Source organism: Cinclus cinclus, chromosome 1 (assembly GCF_963662255.1).
Source record: "Cinclus cinclus chromosome 1, bCinCin1.1, whole genome shotgun sequence".
In the NCBI taxonomy this organism is placed as follows: domain Eukaryota; kingdom Metazoa; phylum Chordata; class Aves; order Passeriformes; family Cinclidae; genus Cinclus; species Cinclus cinclus.
In genome coordinates this window covers 138,523,897-138,541,567 of record NC_085046.1, presented here as the reverse complement: position 1 = coordinate 138,541,567, position 17,671 = coordinate 138,523,897, and the positions used below count along the sequence as shown (strand labels likewise).

The 17,671-nt window shown below is 40.2% G+C and overlaps 1 protein-coding gene across 1 annotated transcript; it reads left to right on the top strand.

Annotated features, from left to right (window-relative positions):
• Nucleotides 1-969: 969 nt before the first annotated feature.
• On the top strand, nucleotides 970-17,466 carry TNFRSF11B (TNF receptor superfamily member 11b). The gene is made up of 5 exons (XM_062503644.1): nucleotides 970-1,547; nucleotides 10,727-11,096; nucleotides 14,514-14,708; nucleotides 15,029-15,253; nucleotides 16,280-17,466. The coding sequence occupies exons 1-5, from the start codon at nucleotides 1,518-1,520 to the stop codon at nucleotides 16,666-16,668; spliced, it is 1,209 nt and encodes a 402-aa protein (XP_062359628.1). The 5' UTR covers nucleotides 970-1,517; the 3' UTR covers nucleotides 16,669-17,466.
• The last annotated feature ends 205 nt before the right edge of the window (nucleotides 17,467-17,671 follow it).

The following is a 17,671-nucleotide window of genomic DNA, read 5'->3' as shown; positions in this document are numbered from 1 at the left end:
TTATCTCTGGCCAGTATGTTCATACATATATTTAAGAATAAATGCTAAAGTACTAAAAAGTTCTGAAAAGATTACAGGAAACTTTGCATCATTCATTCCAGGTACAATACCAATCAAGTGGTGACTGCTACCCATCCAGTATCAGCAATGCTCCTTTGGGTGGTAGGCTTTCTGTGCCAGTTTTCACATCACTTCTTACAGAGAACTTACCACTAATTCAATTATCTTGAATTTTTATCATCCTGACAAATGTAACCAGCATGTTTCAGCCTTAGGTTATGCTTGATGCATGCTCAAAAGGCTATGGATTTGTAAGGAGGCACGTGTGAGGCTGTCCTTGAAGATGGTGGTTTCCAGACAGTGTAGCTGAATTTTTATGAAAGAATATGCAGGCTTTTTCCACCAAACTCTTGCCAATCCTGCTCAGACTTATGACTCAAGGGGGCAAAACTGCTCAGCCCAGTGCCAACAGGGGCGCCGGTTTCACATGCCTCAAGAGCTGGTATATCCAGAGCTGAGGTTTTGGTCTGGCCTGTGAAAAGGGAGAGAAAACCATCTGTGAAATCTGGAGGCACATCAGCCTTGGCTTCTACCCCAGATGCCACGGGCTCAAATAATCCTTTATAGCTATCTGCAGGTTGGGAAAAGAAATTCTTTCCCTGCGCCCTTCCTCTGCTCCACACCTGGCACACTCAGGCTCCCTGCGGCTTCCAGGGAGCCCTAGCAGCAATCCCGGGAAGCACGAACAGCAGGGTTTGATCCTTACGGCTTTCAGAAAATGCCCTTTTCTAACTTAAACTTGGGGGAAGGAAGAACAGCCCCCTGAGCGGCGCTTCTCCCGCGGGCAGGAGCACACTGAAGCCGCGACTGCGGCTGGAAAGTCACAGCGGGCCTTTCCCCCGGGCTGAGCCCGTCAGGCCGCTGCAGCCTCGGCGAGAGGCGGGGGCCGTCCCTCGCCTTGCTGCCTCGGCAGGGAAGGGCAGCGAACGGGGACCCTCCTTCTCCTCGGCTTCCCGGCCCTCGCTCGCCGGCAGCCCTCGGTGCTGGGAGCCCCCGGGGAGCCGAGCCAAGGAACCGCAGTCTGCGCTGCGGCCCCGCTGCACAGCGGAGCGCAAGGCAGCACGGCCGGACCGCCAGACACAGCAATTAAACCCTCCCCTGGCCAGCCCCTGACACTCCCTCCTGCATTTTCCAGTCTGTGGTTACGGCGCTCAAAGGGTTCCATTAAGTCACCAAGTTTCACAGGTTCCTTAAAAAAAAAAAAAAAAAAAAAAAAAAAAAAAAAAAAAAAAAAAGGAAAAAAAAGTAGGGGGGTGGGGGGAGGTGAGGGGGAGTGCGCGAGAGAAAAGTTTGGTCATGGCAAGGAATGTGTGATCAAAGCTGAGCCCAAGCTTCCTGTTACACCGGGACTATATATATATCGTGTCTTTAATGTTGGGAATGCAAGCAGCTGCTGGAGCCTGGCGCTGAGTCTCTGCCCGATTCCCAGCGCGCTGAGGTTTCTTCCACCGACCACAATGAACAAGTTCCTGTGCTGCACGCTTGTGGTGAGTCCCCTCGCAGAGGTAGACAGGCTCGCGGATCACTGCAGCTTCAGACATCAGGCTGCAGAGACGCACGGCTTTTCTTCTGGGGTTTTTGTTTTAGGTTTGGGGGTTTTGGGGGTGGGGTTGCTTGTTTGTTTGTGGGTTGCTTTGTCTTCTCTCCGTTTTCTCGGTAAACCGTTTTTGTTTCATCTCTCCAAACTTTCCTGGTGAGTTTGGAATGTGGTGGACACGTCCAGCTGCAGGGAGACAGCAGGGATTTTCATCCCGTTCTCAAGGTAGTGGCATGATTAGCTTTTATATTGTTTTTTTTTTTCTTTATTTCCTCCCTCATTTTGTAAGGCCTCATCATACTGGTCTGAAGCAAAACCCTGTATCGAGTAATGAATTTAGAAGCTGTAGGCTGGAATGTTTGTTTCTGATTTACAAAAGCTCCATCTCTGCCTGCCTCTAATCTCTGCTGCAGTGGCATTCTTGGTATCTCAGGTACTGGGCTGGATTTCTTAGCCAGGAAAACCACTGTGAACTCCACAGAAAAATCCTCATAAGTGTGTGGTTCTTGTCTGGGCTTAGAAAATTCAGCTTCATATGCAAGAAAGTGATGAATTAGTTGCTGTGTCAGTAGCTATTACAGAAGAAGTTGGGTTATTAAATCTGGTATAAACCTCTGCTTTAATAAGTTTTTGTTTACTTAGTGATGTAGTAAGATATTTCCAGATGCAAATTTAGAGATGTTACCAGTGCAGTAAATCTGTCAAAATGTTATTTAATCCATTTAGTCATATGGAATTGTATATGAGTTCAGTTTAATTAAAACCTGCCTACAGAGAGATCCTGTGTAACATCTATTTGGAGGCTCTTCATCTTTTACATAAGGGAAACTTTCAGAGAAAAAAACATTAAAAAATAATATTCAGAGCAGGCCTTTGCTTTTGCCAGCACAGTAACTTGCTTCTGGCTTGTTTTGGTGAGTACAACGGCATTAATGTTGTGGCAGAGCATTAGAACTGAGATCCATTTATTCTGAAAGCTTTTTATAAATGCAACGAGATTTCCAGGATCTGATGAGTAATGCGTGTTTATTACTCTCTGTACAACTTTCTGAAAGAGCTTTTTGAGAAACAAACCCAAAGTAATTAATGGTGCAAGGGAAGCAAAATTTGTCAGGCTTGTGGTCGGCAGATTGAAACGCAGGACAACTTTTTCATCCCATGTCTGACGTTGTGCCTGCTTTGTCAATATGAAATCACAGGAAGTTAATCTGGGAATTTCACCAATATCTGGTTACTAACCTGGCTTCTTATCTGTGGCTGTCATAAAATAATCACATCAGGATTTTGATTTTGTTTAAATGCATTGTGCCTATTTGTGTTCTCCCACAAAGTAATAGCATTTGGTGAAGTTCAGCATAATCCTCTGGCATATGAGTCTTGGAACTGAAATCCATTGGTGACAGTACATACCAAAGAGATTATCATTCAGCTGCATTATTCTTTTATTATTATTATTATTCAATTTATTTAAAATTATTGTGAAATTTAAGTAAAATTAATGAAGTTTAAGTACTGTCAGATGTACTAGAGCTTAGAAAAGTATCTTAAGTATCTGTTTTATAACAACCCTTTAAGGAGGCACAACTATAGTTCAGAATTCTGTGTGTTTGGCTCATATACCTGGGAACCTAGTTTGGAGACATAGTATCTAAAAAGAGTTTTGGGGTATGATGTACTTTCATCCTTGGCCTCTTTGCTAAGGTTTCAGAAAGGTTATACCTGCTGTCATGGTGCACTTAGGTTTGTGTTGTTTTCTTGGAACCCTAAAGGTACTTACAAACATTATGAAATTGGACTGAATGGAAAGAAATTCCCCAGAGCTGAATCTCATTACTTGTCACGTAACTATCTTGACCCTTATACTTGACCTTTCTCTATTTTGGATCTCTGGGCACATGTGACGTTCTTTTTCTGGCCTGCCTGTTGGGTTTGCTGTGTGTAGGCAGCAGTGGCTTCGCAGCCTGTGAGGGTAGGAGTTATCTTTCTGTCTGACTTTCTTTCTGTCTGTCTGCATGTGTCTTGGTTAAAAATAAAACACTAAGGTTACCAGAAGAATTTTCAAAAGATACTGTCATAATTGAAACAACACCCACTGTTCAAATCTCATGGAAAACTTAGTTTTGTTCCTTCTGTAAAAACACCTGTTTGCACATAGTACTGGACATACATTTTCTAGCTAGCAGTCAGCTGTTAGTAATTCTGTCAAAAGCAGAGTGTAGTTCAGTGGGAACATCCCAGGTTTAGGTTAGCTCTAAATTTTGCTGTCAGTCTGGTGAATAATGTTCCAAAATGTAAGACACATAATTTGGAGAGTATCTAGCTAGTTTTCCCTGCTTTCTCCCTGTACAAGTTTCAAGGCGAATGTAACTGGTATAAATGAAGACTTTCAATTTAGCGCTTCTTTGATAAGATCTAAAACTGCTCTTCAGCAGAATTTCATTTTCCTACCCCTGAAAATGAAACAGTAGTTTAGACCCCTGAATTGCTTTGTGAATGACAACAACGCCTCACAAAGTCTCTGCAGAGCCTGACGTTTTTGACATACTGCTTTACTGACAAAGACAGTGTTTCATAGCCTCGGTTTTGAATACTGGTCACTCAGGAGAGTCACCAGTTGAACTCCTTATATAAAACAATAGCCTCCACTTTTATAGTGTGTTCCAAACAAATGTAGGTCCTGTTATGTCCAAAGCGAGTGTATTACAATGAAGCAGTTGGTGGAATGGTGGAAGAGCTTTATAAGCTGAACTCAAACCAGTGAAGATGACTGCATGTTAGATTTCATTGTGTACCTGGCACTTGGCTTTGGCCTGCAGAAAGGTCCTTTGTCTGGGCAGTGCTTTCGTGAGCCTGCAGCAGCCCAGGGGTCAGCAGTGCTGCAGAGCCCAAAGAGGTTAAATCTGGTGATTGCATGGGCCTCCAGAACAGCAGGATGAGAAAGATGAGAGCTAGATGGGAGTAATTTCTCCCAGGATGACAAGTATTTCACAATGGTAATTTTCAATTGGTGGACGTGGATCTGTTCCAGCATGGCATTGTCACATATTGGATCTGAGATACAAGTTATTGATGAGGACAACCTTGATAACATCATCCAGTGCTGTAATTTGCCAGTGGGATTTCTCTGGGCCGGTGCATGATTTTGGTGAGGAATTTTGACTTAAGGGCTGAGGATATGTGAAGGCCTCCTGCCTTTGCTTTGTCCAAATACTTTGTGTAGAAGGCAAAGTAGAAGAGTTGTGAGGTTTTACTTTGAACCCAGTGCAAACACTGGGAGCAATCTGACAGATGTCTTGAACGATTATTTATCACACAAGAAAATATGCTTTGGAATACTTGTGGAATGCAAAACAGAAACAGATTTATCTTTCTCAGCAAATTAAACATTCTCCTTTGGTCTACAACCCAAAACCACAAAGCCAAGCTATATAATAATATTTTCATATGCTGAAAAGCCACTCTCTTTTCTGCCACAAAGCAGTGATTTAAAGGGATGATGCCTGAAGGATTTTTACTTCATGTGCTTTGTCTTCTAGTTCGTTTTAATTCAACAAGAGAAATCAAGCAGCTCTTTGCCTTACATTTAAAGATGAAAGAAAAGGGCATGTATTTTTTTATGCCCAAGATCTGAAATGAAATTTTATAATCACATTATTTCTCTTTCAAAAGCATCTTCTAAGGAATCAAACAAATGGGCTGCACAGGCCTTTTGTGTTAGCATTGTAGATGCTGATATAAGGGTGGTATGGAGAAATACAGCTTCAGGCCTAATGTGCTGAGTGACACAATGAAAGAACTGTTGTCTAACCTTGGGTAATTCATCTTGAATTCAAGTTCTCGGTATTTACTTGCATCACACTGACTTACACGAGACTTATATTTCAATACTTACAGTTCATCCCAATTCCTCACACTGAAACAGCCATCCTGAGAGTGGGGATTTTCCCCAGGGAGATGGAGGAAGACTTTTTAGAAGTGAGCCCATGACACTAGAACTCAGTTTCACCCAATAGGTTGTTAGATGTAGTTAATTAGGTTTTGTTCTGATTTTCTTTTGCTGTAACAATTTTGTTACTGATAGCATTCCATACTCATAGAACAAAAAACCCCTAACCTTTGGGAGTTTTTTTATTTTATTTTTTTTTAATTGAGCCTTGCATTTCACTAACCCTAGAAAAACTATTTGCAAATGAATCACACCATCAATTTGTCAAGATAAAAAAGATACTGAGCATTATTTTCTTCCCTTAGTGCTAACATATGAATAATTGACTGAGGGTTTAAAACTGAAAGAAACTGCCTGGATCTCTTCAGTCCATTTGTCATCTCTTCCAGGAAACCAAGTGTTGTATTTATGACACATGGGTTTCTTACACCTGCTTCTCAGTGAAAGTCTGTTCTCAGTCTTCCACTGACAAGAGAATCCCCTTTTCATTTGCCAGCATTATCCTTTAATGGAGAAAGTTCTTCTCTCTGAGTTCACTGTCTGTACTGAATCCATAGCTTCTCTTGTGACTTGCCAAGCTATTGAAAAAGTCCAGATCCTCTCCAGGAAGAAGCTCTCCATTTCCTTCCAAATCTTCTCTGTACTGCTTCCTCTTGAATTAGCCTTTCCTAAACAAGGATGAACAGAATTTCACACAACTTATGAATGACAAATCCATTAATTTGGTCATGTGCAGCACTGGTGGATGCCAGCTTTGGTTTCTTAAGGGTTATAGGATGAACATACTCATTGTCCCTACTTTTGATTCCAGTAGACTGAAGCCAGACGTGTAATTTCTTCCTTCTTTCAAATAGCACGTGACATCTTTTCCAGCAGGAGCACAACAGGCCAGTGTCAGCATGATTAGGGAAGAAATCTTGCTTTCTATTAAGGTTTTGGGGTGACCACTGTTCAGAATTATTAAGTTCTGATCATGGCGCTTTCTTGTGCTCAAATAGTGCTGTTTCTTACAGAAGACATTCAGGTCCTTAGTATGTAGACCACCTTTAAATATGGACATTCAGATCAATCAGAAACTGCTATCAAGTTGGTCATAGCATAGTTTAGGAGAGGAAATGTCATGCACGACATAAAATGCATTTAAATACCATTTTAATTTGTCTTAGGAATATGCTTTTGAAGGGCCTCTCCTGATTATACTAATTTACTATATATTAGTTTCCACATCAGAGTAGCCCTGGAGTGCACAAAGTGGATTTACCAAAGTAAACTGTACTGATGAAACTAAATCTAGAGATGGACCCCAGAGACACACCAGATGCACTGTAACCACTAATGCATGCTTGTCCATGAGAGCAGATTGAAGTTAGTCCAAAATATCCCCTCAGAATAACACATAATGTGGATGTCAGGTGCTCGGCACCATCTGTTTTGCTCTGCAAATCTGCTGTAACAGGTGATGCAAATTCCTAATGTAAGCACAAACTCAGTGTGTGTTAGGCCAGAAGAAAGGACAATTTAGTGATGCTTCCCTCCAGCTTACTTTGCAAACTGGGGGACAAAAGAGTCTTTTCATTCTGTTTGTGCCAAGCTGCTGCAGTAAAACTAGTGAAAATTACATTTCATTATCTTCCACCATTACTACTGAATTCTTGAAAAATAGAAAAATAAATTGACTTTACTTTGGCACTTGATGTAGGTTTAAAGATAACTTCTGATTTGCAGGTTGCATATCAATATTCAGAATACTCAGGTGTCCTATGTGTTTTCAGTCTGCATAGAAGACAATTTTGCAGATCTTTTCTCTTAAGTATTGCCAAGTAACCTGCAGTAGTCTTATGAAATGTGGTATTGGGGATTGAGGTCTAGAAATGTATTTAGCAACATACTAATGGCTATATTTGGTCTAAAAAAAATCCAGAAAAAATGCCCTAAAAAGACCCATATGCTGTCTATGGCAATGGTTGATATCGGATGCATAGAAGAGATGGCAGAAAAGGACAGAAAAATATCGCTATATTTGTGAATTTGATTTTTGATTCGGGATTTCTTGATCAAAGGGTGATGTTTATGTTTAATAGTCCTTTATTATTTTCATCCATTACTAGGTGAGGTAGCATCTTGAACTCAACTGTTTGCAATGTCCTATGGCAGTGAGTTGCACAGCTCGCTGTGCTGAAAGGCTCATAGTAGTCAAACAGTAGTAATGGTAATCTAGCTCTGTGTTGAAATTTATGTATAAAATGTTCTGGTAAGATTCTGAGATATTCATTGCATTTATATCTTTAGTTTGACTGAAGAATGTTTTTGTCATAATATTTTACTGAATAAAATAGTTGGATCCTACATCCATGTGGCTCAGCCACTAATCAATGGATTATTGTAGATACGTAACGTGTGCTTCTGGGGAAAAAAAGAGAAAACAAGTGTGATGTGCTTTTCTTTCAAAAGCATAAAGAAAAAATGAACTTGGAGGATGTTCTTTTTGCCATGCTGATTTATTAATCCTATTATTATGGGGTTTGGTTATGCTCATTTAGACTAATAATATTCTAGTTGCCCATATTAGTTCATAGTTATTGGTTCTTCCAAGGACAAAGCTCTCTATGTCTCACATACATATGGTTCAAGTATTGTTTTCTCAAATTTAAAAATCAGTTCCTCTCAAATTATGTTCAAATGTTTTCAGTTTTTATTGGCTTGTTTCCCACAGCTGTAGGTTCTTCAGGAAGCAAGTACCTTCATTTTCCCCTACAAACCCCTATGCTTTCATGCCCTGATTATTGAAATCTAATTAATTTTAATGCTGAATCATCGCCTGCAGCAAAACTGTTTACATGTCTCATACATGGTTTCCAATGTAAATAGCTGAGTAAGAAAAATAGATAAAATCTTGTTATTCTTGCTCCTGCATGTTGCAGAGTAGAGTTAACAGTTACGAAATTATTCACCTGCATGTTCCTTACGTGAAAATGTGTCACCAAGGGCAGAGGCACAACCCAGAGGAGCAGATTCCAGCTCTGGATTTGTGGGGAGCTGTGCACTTCTGAGCAGGAATACTGGTGTTTCTCCATGAGGACATGCTGCCCATATGACTGGTTGCTGTCCCTAATAATTTTCACAGTGTCAGATTTTCACCTCTGTTGGGAATTGTCTTGGGTTTTCATAGACATCTGCGTGAAGTGTGGGCTGATGCTTGTCTTTGCAGTGCCTGTGCCACATGTTGTAGTCAGATATGTTCTGTGAAGGGAATGCTCGTGTCCATGCAAGTCTTGGACACTGGGATGCTGTATTATCTATTACTGAATTAAAATCATAGATGAAAACTTTACTGGTCACATGAACAATTAATGAGATTACCAGGACTTCCTTATTACAAGAGTCATAGCTGTAGATTTACCAAGGGTGGGGGCATTTTTCCTCAATGTAAAGCCACTCACTATTAAAAAATGTGCTCCACCCTCTTTGTTAAATAGATCACATTAAACAGATCCAGTCATTTAAGGAAAATGAAGCTGTTCATCCAACTTCAAAGACTAACAAGGAATTTCTCACAATGAAAGGTATTGTGCATTGAGACCACAAGAAAAGTGAGATCTCCACCTCTAGAAATCCAATAAGTTATCAGACTTAATCAGATAGACTAAGAGGTTGTAGGGAATATCCATACTATCTGTATTTAATTCTTCAGCCTAAGTATAGCTGTATAAAAAATGGACTCATAGACACGCAACAGGAGAATGCATTTAAGACTTTTTGCTTAAGCAGTCAGAGTTCCTGAGTTAAGCATCTCATATCACTTGTTTACTGTGAATTGTGTTAATGCAGATGAAGTTTTGAATTGTCCTTTCCAAACTTAATAAGACTGTGGCTTTAGAAGTGCCATGATGTGGCAGAAGTGAGGCCATTAAATGAAGCATCTCAAGGAAAAAAAAAAGTTAATTCCACTTATTCTTTGGGGACATTTGGAAAGGAGGAAATACATTTTTAAAATTGAAATGGCAACTGTATTAGCTGACAGGGGTTAAAGTAGCAACAAAGACAAGTCAGTTAGATCTGTAATTGTATTGGATACACTGAAAAAAAGCCAGATCCAGTTCATTTCATCTTTATAAAATGTACAAGTTTTGGAAGAGAAGTGGCACATGCAGCCATGCATGCAGGACTGGGACAGAGTTGGGTTATCAGTGAGGAGAGTGAGCTGTTGGCAGACTTTGTGGGGATCAGGGTGGTTCTCGAGAGTTATTTTTGTGGTAGTCTGGTGGAATCACAGAACAAAATTTTCAATTATAAGGCCAAAACAAAGTGGTATGGAGGTTGTCTGCAGCAGGGCAGGGTGTCTCAGATCACTAGGTCTCCAATCACACCAGCTAAACAGACTGTTGTAGGGAGCAGGACTGTAGCTGTCATGGCATGTGCTGGTACTGAACCAGCTTTTCACCACAGCTGTGAGCCTGTGCTTTTAGGTAGGAAATGAAAGCATAGACCTGGTCTCTTCCAGGTCATGCAATTAAGTCCTTAATGTGCCCTTCACAACCTGTGTCATTCTTCACCTCTGTATCAAGCTGTGTCTTCACCTTTGATGTAGCTGCCACATTACATACCAAGAGCTTCTGCATATCAGTGCAAAATTAAATGAAAGGCATTAAAAAGTAACCCCTATTTTCCTAGCCATTAATTTCTGGTAGAAAATAGTGTAAGAGAAATCGTGTAAGGAATCACCTCTAAAGCTATCTGTGGTGAGGGTGCTCAGATTCACTGGTCAGATTCATATGCTCAGTCACAATTTCTTTTGCATCTGAAGTACTCAATACTTAGAACACAAAGGTGCATAATCCCCACCTTTGCCGTGCACTAGACAAATTCTCTCATGCCAGGCAGTAAAAGGTCATTGCCCAGTGATATTAAAAGGGTGTAAATTGGAGAGGAATGGGATCTAGGTCTGTGGAAGGAATCACTTAGGTCGGGAAGATTTGCTAGATAAAATCCTAAAACTTTCCCATTCTAAGATAGACATGGGAAAGTCTGGAAGCTGGTCAGTATCTTGGAAATTTCTAATGCAAATATTTGTTTGAAGATAGCGACATGAGTAGACTCATAAACTCATTAAAGTGCAGGTTTCCTTGTGATCATGGTGCTCCCTGGAACTAAACGGAAGTGATGTTTTATTTTCCTGTTGCTAGCTCTTGGACATTTCTGTCAAGTGGGCCGTCCAGGATGACTCTCCCCCCAAGTATCTCCACTACGACCCAGGGACATCTCGCCAGCTGCTGTGTGACCAGTGTCCTCCCGGGAGCTACGTGGAGCGGCACTGCAGCGCCAGCCGCCCGACGCAGTGCGCTCCGTGCCCGGCTCAGTACTACGCCGACGAGTGGAACAGCAACGAGGAGTGCCAGTACTGCAGCACCGTCTGCAAGGAGCTGCAGTTCGTCAGGCAGGAGTGCTCCAGCACACAGAACCGCGTCTGCGAGTGCGTCCCGGGCCGGTACCTGGAGCTCGAGTTCTGCTTGAGGCACACAGAGTGTCCGCCCGGCTTCGGTGTTGTCCAGGCAGGTGGGTCCCGCTCCTCCATAAGCACAGGCATAATCATTGTCTCACGTCCACGACTCGTGGCAGTTACGAGATTAGGAAAGAGGCTTGTCCAGATGAAATTGCAGGACAGTAAATTGTAAAGCCAATTGAACCTGTTCTGATCTGCGTCTTTTGGACTGTAGCCAAAGGAAGGTTTCTCAGTGGAATACCGTGCTCCTGCTGTAATATATAACTTCATGGCAGTAGCAAATGTAGCAAATTGCACTCTAATGAGAAACATGATGGATTGCCTCTTTTAAAGGAACATTATCTGGAATGTAGTATTTGTGCGTGTGATAAATAATAATGTTTTCCATTTTGCAATCTGCTCTTTCAAATAACTGTATATCTTGACAAACACCAGGAGCACTACATGGTTCACACCAAGTATATAATTATAACAACATTAATATAGCTCTAGCGTCACTGCAATATGTAGAAATAATTAATTATCAGCATCCTAAGTGGAGTTCTTAGGGAAACTGTTACTATTATTAAGCAAACAACCATTTCTTTGTCAAGCAGGCTGGCATAATGCTAAAAGTCTGGTGGGGATATAGAGAAAAGCAGCACTTTTCATTGGAGTGTATTCTTCATTTAAGACAACATAAATTGTTAAACCAGTAATTTGTTCTTCCCTCAAAACAAAATGCATCATTTATTGTTTGGCAAATGCCATGGCCCAGTTTAGCTCCAGCATTTAACACAACCTGAAAGGATTGTAAACTGTCATTGTACCAGAGCTTGATAACTGCATGGAGAAGAGCCCTGAGGAAGGAAATGCAGAAAATCAAAGTGTCTCAGACACCTGCAGGCAACCAGACTACAGAATGATTTCTCTAGGAATGACATACCTGCAGTGAAACATTAGGGCTGGATGGACTGCACATTTTAGACCTGAGCTGAATGCCAGACTGGGAGTCCTTTTCTGGGTTATGAACCTCTCACTGGAGACCAGCTTTGACGTAAGGAGAAAAATCACTGCTGTAGCTGCTCACTAGTCCTTGAGTAATTGACTGATGAAGCTTCACCCAAATGCTCTTCCACTGTTAAGCATTTCCACTGGCAGCTACCACATTGCCATATTGTAAACCTTCATTAACCTAAACTATTATACCCAGGGGCTTGGGTTAATGAGGTTCCACTGTATTTCAGCAGCAAGTCAAAAGGGGCCAGTAATAAAGTCCTCAGAAAGACTTTGGGAGGTGAACAAAGTATGAATTGTCTGAGCAACCAGTCTGCTGCATCCTTCTGAGCATGGCGAAACATGGCAGGCAAATTTCAATCCCTCAGTTCCGAATGAAGCAAACTTTTAAAGAAGATAAAATGTTGGATTTCATAGTATCTTGAAAAGTTAGTTTCTAAAAAACCATCAGATTGAAGCAGCTAAACGCAAGCAGACCTCAAAAACAAATGAAAACATTGTAAAAATAATTGCATCCCCCTGTGTCAATAGTCAGTTTCTGAGGTGAGGCAACAACTAAGAGTTTAATGAGTGTGTACTGCACTGCGTTACTGCTTTTTTGCCATATGATAGCCTTGAACTTTGTAATGATGCAAATTCAGGTGAAATAAAACCTAAGAGCAGAAAAATACGATTCCACTCCCGCACAGGGAGATGGTGTGGTCCAAGTGCTTCAATTTCAGGCTTAAAGCATTAGAAATCTGTTTCCCCAGTGCCCGTTGGCCATGATTACACTGGGATATCACCTTACTTTTGTAGTCCCTTTCTGTGAGTGCAGATTAGGCTTTGTTCCTTTCTGCTGCGGCCAGCCCTGTACGAGGCAGGGTTTATAGCAGCATTGTGCTGGGAAAGCGGCTCTGCTGCGAGGCAGCTCTGTCTCCCTGCTGGCGGCTGCGTTTCCCTGGGAAGAATGGGGGATTCCAGGAGACTTGGAGGGAGTGGCAGAAGGGCAGACAGACATCGGCAATTTGTGCTCTCAAGAGCAGCGAAATAAACAGTGAAGAAGCTGAAGGGTGATTTCATGCTCAGTCCAGAGAACACTGATGGATTACCTGGTGTATTTCTCTTTGTGCTGCAAAGATTATGCAGCAAGCCCTGAGAAGAACGATGCACCATTTCTTCCACTTCCTTGCTGCCAGGACACAATAGCACCTGTCTGTAGCAGGGAAAGTTGCTAAAATGAAGCTGTCTCAGAACAGCTGATTGCTGCCCACGAGGTGCAGGTGCCGGCTGGAGCTTTGTCCAGCCCAGAGCTGCAGGCAATGCACAAGAGCAATTGGCACATACAGGGTCTCTGGCAACTATAATTCCTTTGTTTTCACTTGTTGTCTGATGAAGTGCTAGGTCAAGTTGTATGCAAGCGCTGTTCTTGATTTCACAGCTGATGGAAAACTTGGGATGGATACTCTTTTTCTCTAAGGATTTCCCAAAAAAAAAGCATATTAAAAAGCTAACATTAAAATAAACATCCATATGTAAATACTTTAAAAATGCACTAGATGGAGGTATTTTCTTATTTCTTCTTTTTCTTTGGTATATTCAAATATAGTTTCCAGTTTTTTCAAATAAATTTTAACATGTGCTTAAGTTCATGTTCAATAATGCAGTATTAGATACCAGACTTCAGGTACTTGTTAAATGTTGGATGCATAAGGATGAATTAGGAGTGAATATACAGCAGTTATTGATGCTGTTACTTTCCTGCCACTGGTGGTTCAACTGCATAGCTTCAGATTTCATGGATTCATTTTCTTACTCTTTGTAAATGTGCTAGAACCATATGTTGTCATTCTGTTGTTGTATCATATATTTAGTTCTGAAGTAAAACTATGCATTATAAATCACCAAGCAAAAAATGTATGTCTATTATTATTTTTTTTTATACTGGACACTGCTTTCTTTGCTTTTAATAACACTACTCAAGCCCCAAAAAGAATTTCAAAATTGTTGTCTTTAGTTGATATTTAGGTGGATTGTATTTTTATCTAGAACTGAACTAACCCATCCAAGTAAGGTTCTGGGCAGTTATTGCAGAGTGAAATAAAGAACACCTTTTTTTGCCACCTAGTTGCAGAATATTTGTGTAGTTGAAAGATGAAGATCAGACACAGCATAATGTCTGAATAGACTCTAATAATCGACATTTTAAATATATTACTTCACTAAATTACTGATCTAATCAGTAATCACTGATTTTAAACTTGGTAGCAAGCATATTCAAGAGTACTATTTACTGTATTCCATCAGCAGAACATCCTTCTCCTAATGCATCTTCTGTCTCTTTCTAAGTGATTCCTTAATACGTCACAAACACGAAAAGCAGAAGCATGACAGTTTAGAGTGGAATGTTTTCCTTGCTTTCTGTATTCTTTTAATTTTTTTCCCCACAGTTGAGGTTATATGTAATTGGATGCATTGTTTTCCTGTTTCCACAGGTACCCCCGAAAGTGACACTGTATGCGAGAGATGTCCAGAGGGATTTTTCTCAAATGAAACCTCCTCCAAAGCAGCCTGTCTTAAGCACACAAACTGTAGTGCCCTGGGTTACAAAATAGCTTTGAAAGGAAATGAGGTTCGTGACAACGTCTGTCAGGAAAATACAGATACAACACCTCAAAAATGTGGAATAGGTGTGTATCATATTAAGGAAGAGTGCTCTGAAAACATGTTATCATTATAATTAATTTGCCAAAAGCCGGGATAAAATTACCTAGCTTGTTAGCTCTTTGCCTGCTATGGTGATGGCCATAGTAGAATTTTAATTATTGTGGCTCAGACCAAAAATCATGCTAGCACAAAGAGAAACAGCACTATAAAGACAACTTCTTAGTCTGTTTTTAAAACACTTTTTCTTACCATTCTTGCTGCTTAGTCGGTCTTGGTGGTTTTTTTTCTGAGACAAGCAAGGTAAGAGATCAGAACAATTGACATCTTCTCTTTCTCATTTCAGATGTAACCCTGTGTGAGGAGGCGATGTTCAGATTTGCTGTTCCTACTCATCTCACACCCAACTGGCTGAACATACTAGCAGACAACTTGCCTGGGACAAAGGTTAGCACAGAAAATATCGAAAGGATTAAACAAAGGCACAGCCCTCAAGAGCAGACCTTCCAGCTTTTGAAACTATGGAAGCAGCAAAACAAAGAACAGGATATGGTCAAGAAGATTATCCAAGGTATCTTATTGTGATATCATGTGCGTTATAAACAACCTTCTGAATGGGATTTCAAAAATTTCTTGGATCAAATATCTCCTGGGGATATCTTGTGCTTGGAGAAGGGCAAGCAGGCTTTCACTGACATACATCGATGCAGTAAGCATAGAGAAGTCCAGGGGAAGCAGGAACTGAATTCCACTTCTCCAGATCAGTCAAGGAATGTGTTCTGCCCAGACTTGTAGCCCACTTTGGAGTGTGTGTTGTGCCGTGACCAAGGTCCCCTTTTGAGACTGCACAACATACAAATAATTTTGATCAAGTGAGAAGTGTTTCCCACTGTAATATCTGAGCAACCGAGGTTAGAGGGAGCTGGTTCCCTGCAGCTGAGAGTGTAATTTGTCTTCTATAAAGTAGAGGTTGATATTTTGGACTGGGGCATTTATCCACAGGGTGGGAGCAAATGGGAGTGAGGAATACATTGACAGGCTTTGCCTTCTTTTTCCCTTCTGGTACCTCTTTATCATGCTGATTCATTGCTTTGTTTGTGCTGAATCTACCAAGATGTTTCAAAGATGAAATAGTGCTACAGTATTAATATAAAAGTTTTTTTACAACAGTCAGGCCAATTCTTTTCATGTAAGCCACCATAAAAACCAGCGCATTTGCGTGACATTTTGTCCACTCAGAATAGATTTGAAAAATGCTGCATAATTTTTTACCCCTCTGCTATTTAGTAGGTATGCTTATGTCAGTCTGTGAAGTGTCTAGAGTAATTCAAAATTACTCTTTTAACAAAGCTTGCATAGGCATTTCTGAAAAGAATGAGCTAAATTTTCATTCACTGGAACAAAATACTAGGAGTCCTATCACATACACACAAAATTTTACAGGATAGATGGGCCCAAAAAAAGCAAAGATGAGAGAATTATTTGAAGCAAAGAAATTTGGAAACCAAATTCACCTTGGAATTTTGGAGTTTTTTGCAGGTTACAGTAAGGTTGCAATGTGCTGTACTTACCTCTCTTCTCCTTTTACTTTCTGTAGATATCGGTCTTTGCGAAAGCAGTGTCTTAAAGCATGTTGGCCACCTGAACCTCACCTTTGAACATCTCAACGTGCTGATGGCAAGCTTACCAGGAAAGAAAGTGGGAAAAGAAGATGTTGAGCGCACAATGAAACTATGTCAACCCACAGAGCAAGTTCTGAAGCTTCTCAGTCTGTGGAGAATAAAGAATGGTGACCAAGACACCATTAAAGGTTTAATGTATGGACTTAAGCACTTGAAAATGTACCACTTTCCAAAACGAACCATCCAGAGCCTGAAGAAGGTGATTAAGTTTCTTCACAGATTTACAATGTATAGATTATACCAGAAACTCTTTTTAGAAGTGGTAGGGAACCAACCAAAATCTGTGAAAGTAAGATGTGTCTAACTCAAGATATGTTTCTTTCTCCACTGACTATTTTTCCCTAATTACTGCCAGCAGTAATTAAACTGGAATGTTAATGTCACCACATTTTGAGTTACTATTTATAGAAATGCCTGACTGGAATAGTTCTAAGTCTCCTACCATGGTTTTGAAGGTGTTTTTTTTTCTGAATTGTTTTGTTTTGTTTTGGTTTTTTGGGTTTTTTTCTTTAATAAAATCAATTTGTAAAAGCTATTAACCCGATGGTAACACTAAGAGCCTGATTTTGCATTTTTGCACATTCAGAGTTGAAAAGTCCCACTATAGTCACTAGAGGAGAAAGGAATGCCAGACCAGGCTCTACTCCAGTATTTGCTATTTATATTCTTCAAGGAATAAACCTTTTTGTTGTACATATTTATTAAGTTAAATGGAAATTGTATGAGACTGAATTTTAGGAAGAGAATCGGAAAGCACACTGTATATTTTCTAGTTAAACAAAAATGATTCCGTATATTTTTCTGGCAAAATTTTGTAGCATGCCCTAAGAGTTATTAATTTCTTTACATTTTGTATTTAAAAATGTATTATTGCTTAGTATTATTTGTATAAGTTGTGGTATCTTTTGGTAAGGATGTTTTAATTTATCCAATGATTTTAACTCAAATATGGTGAAAATATAGCTCAAGTGACCTGAATATTTAAATATTCTGTGAGGAAGTGAATGTACCATATTTAAGAAGCTGGATTTTTATATAGAATTTCATAATCTTATTTTATAAAGCAATTAAATTTTTCAGTTTACTTTTTGACTCGTGTTTTACTCTTGACTCTAAAGTAGGAATTAATTACAAAGACAGACTATGTGGATTTTTGCACTTCATCTTGGTCTTGGGTCTCTGCTACTCCATGTCTGGTCTAGTATTTAATATGTGAACCAAGTAAATATTGATCAGCACTGGATTTTTATGGTCGCTGCAAAGTGTAGAAGAAGCTAAAAAAGTCTTAATGGTTCCAGTCTAAAAGG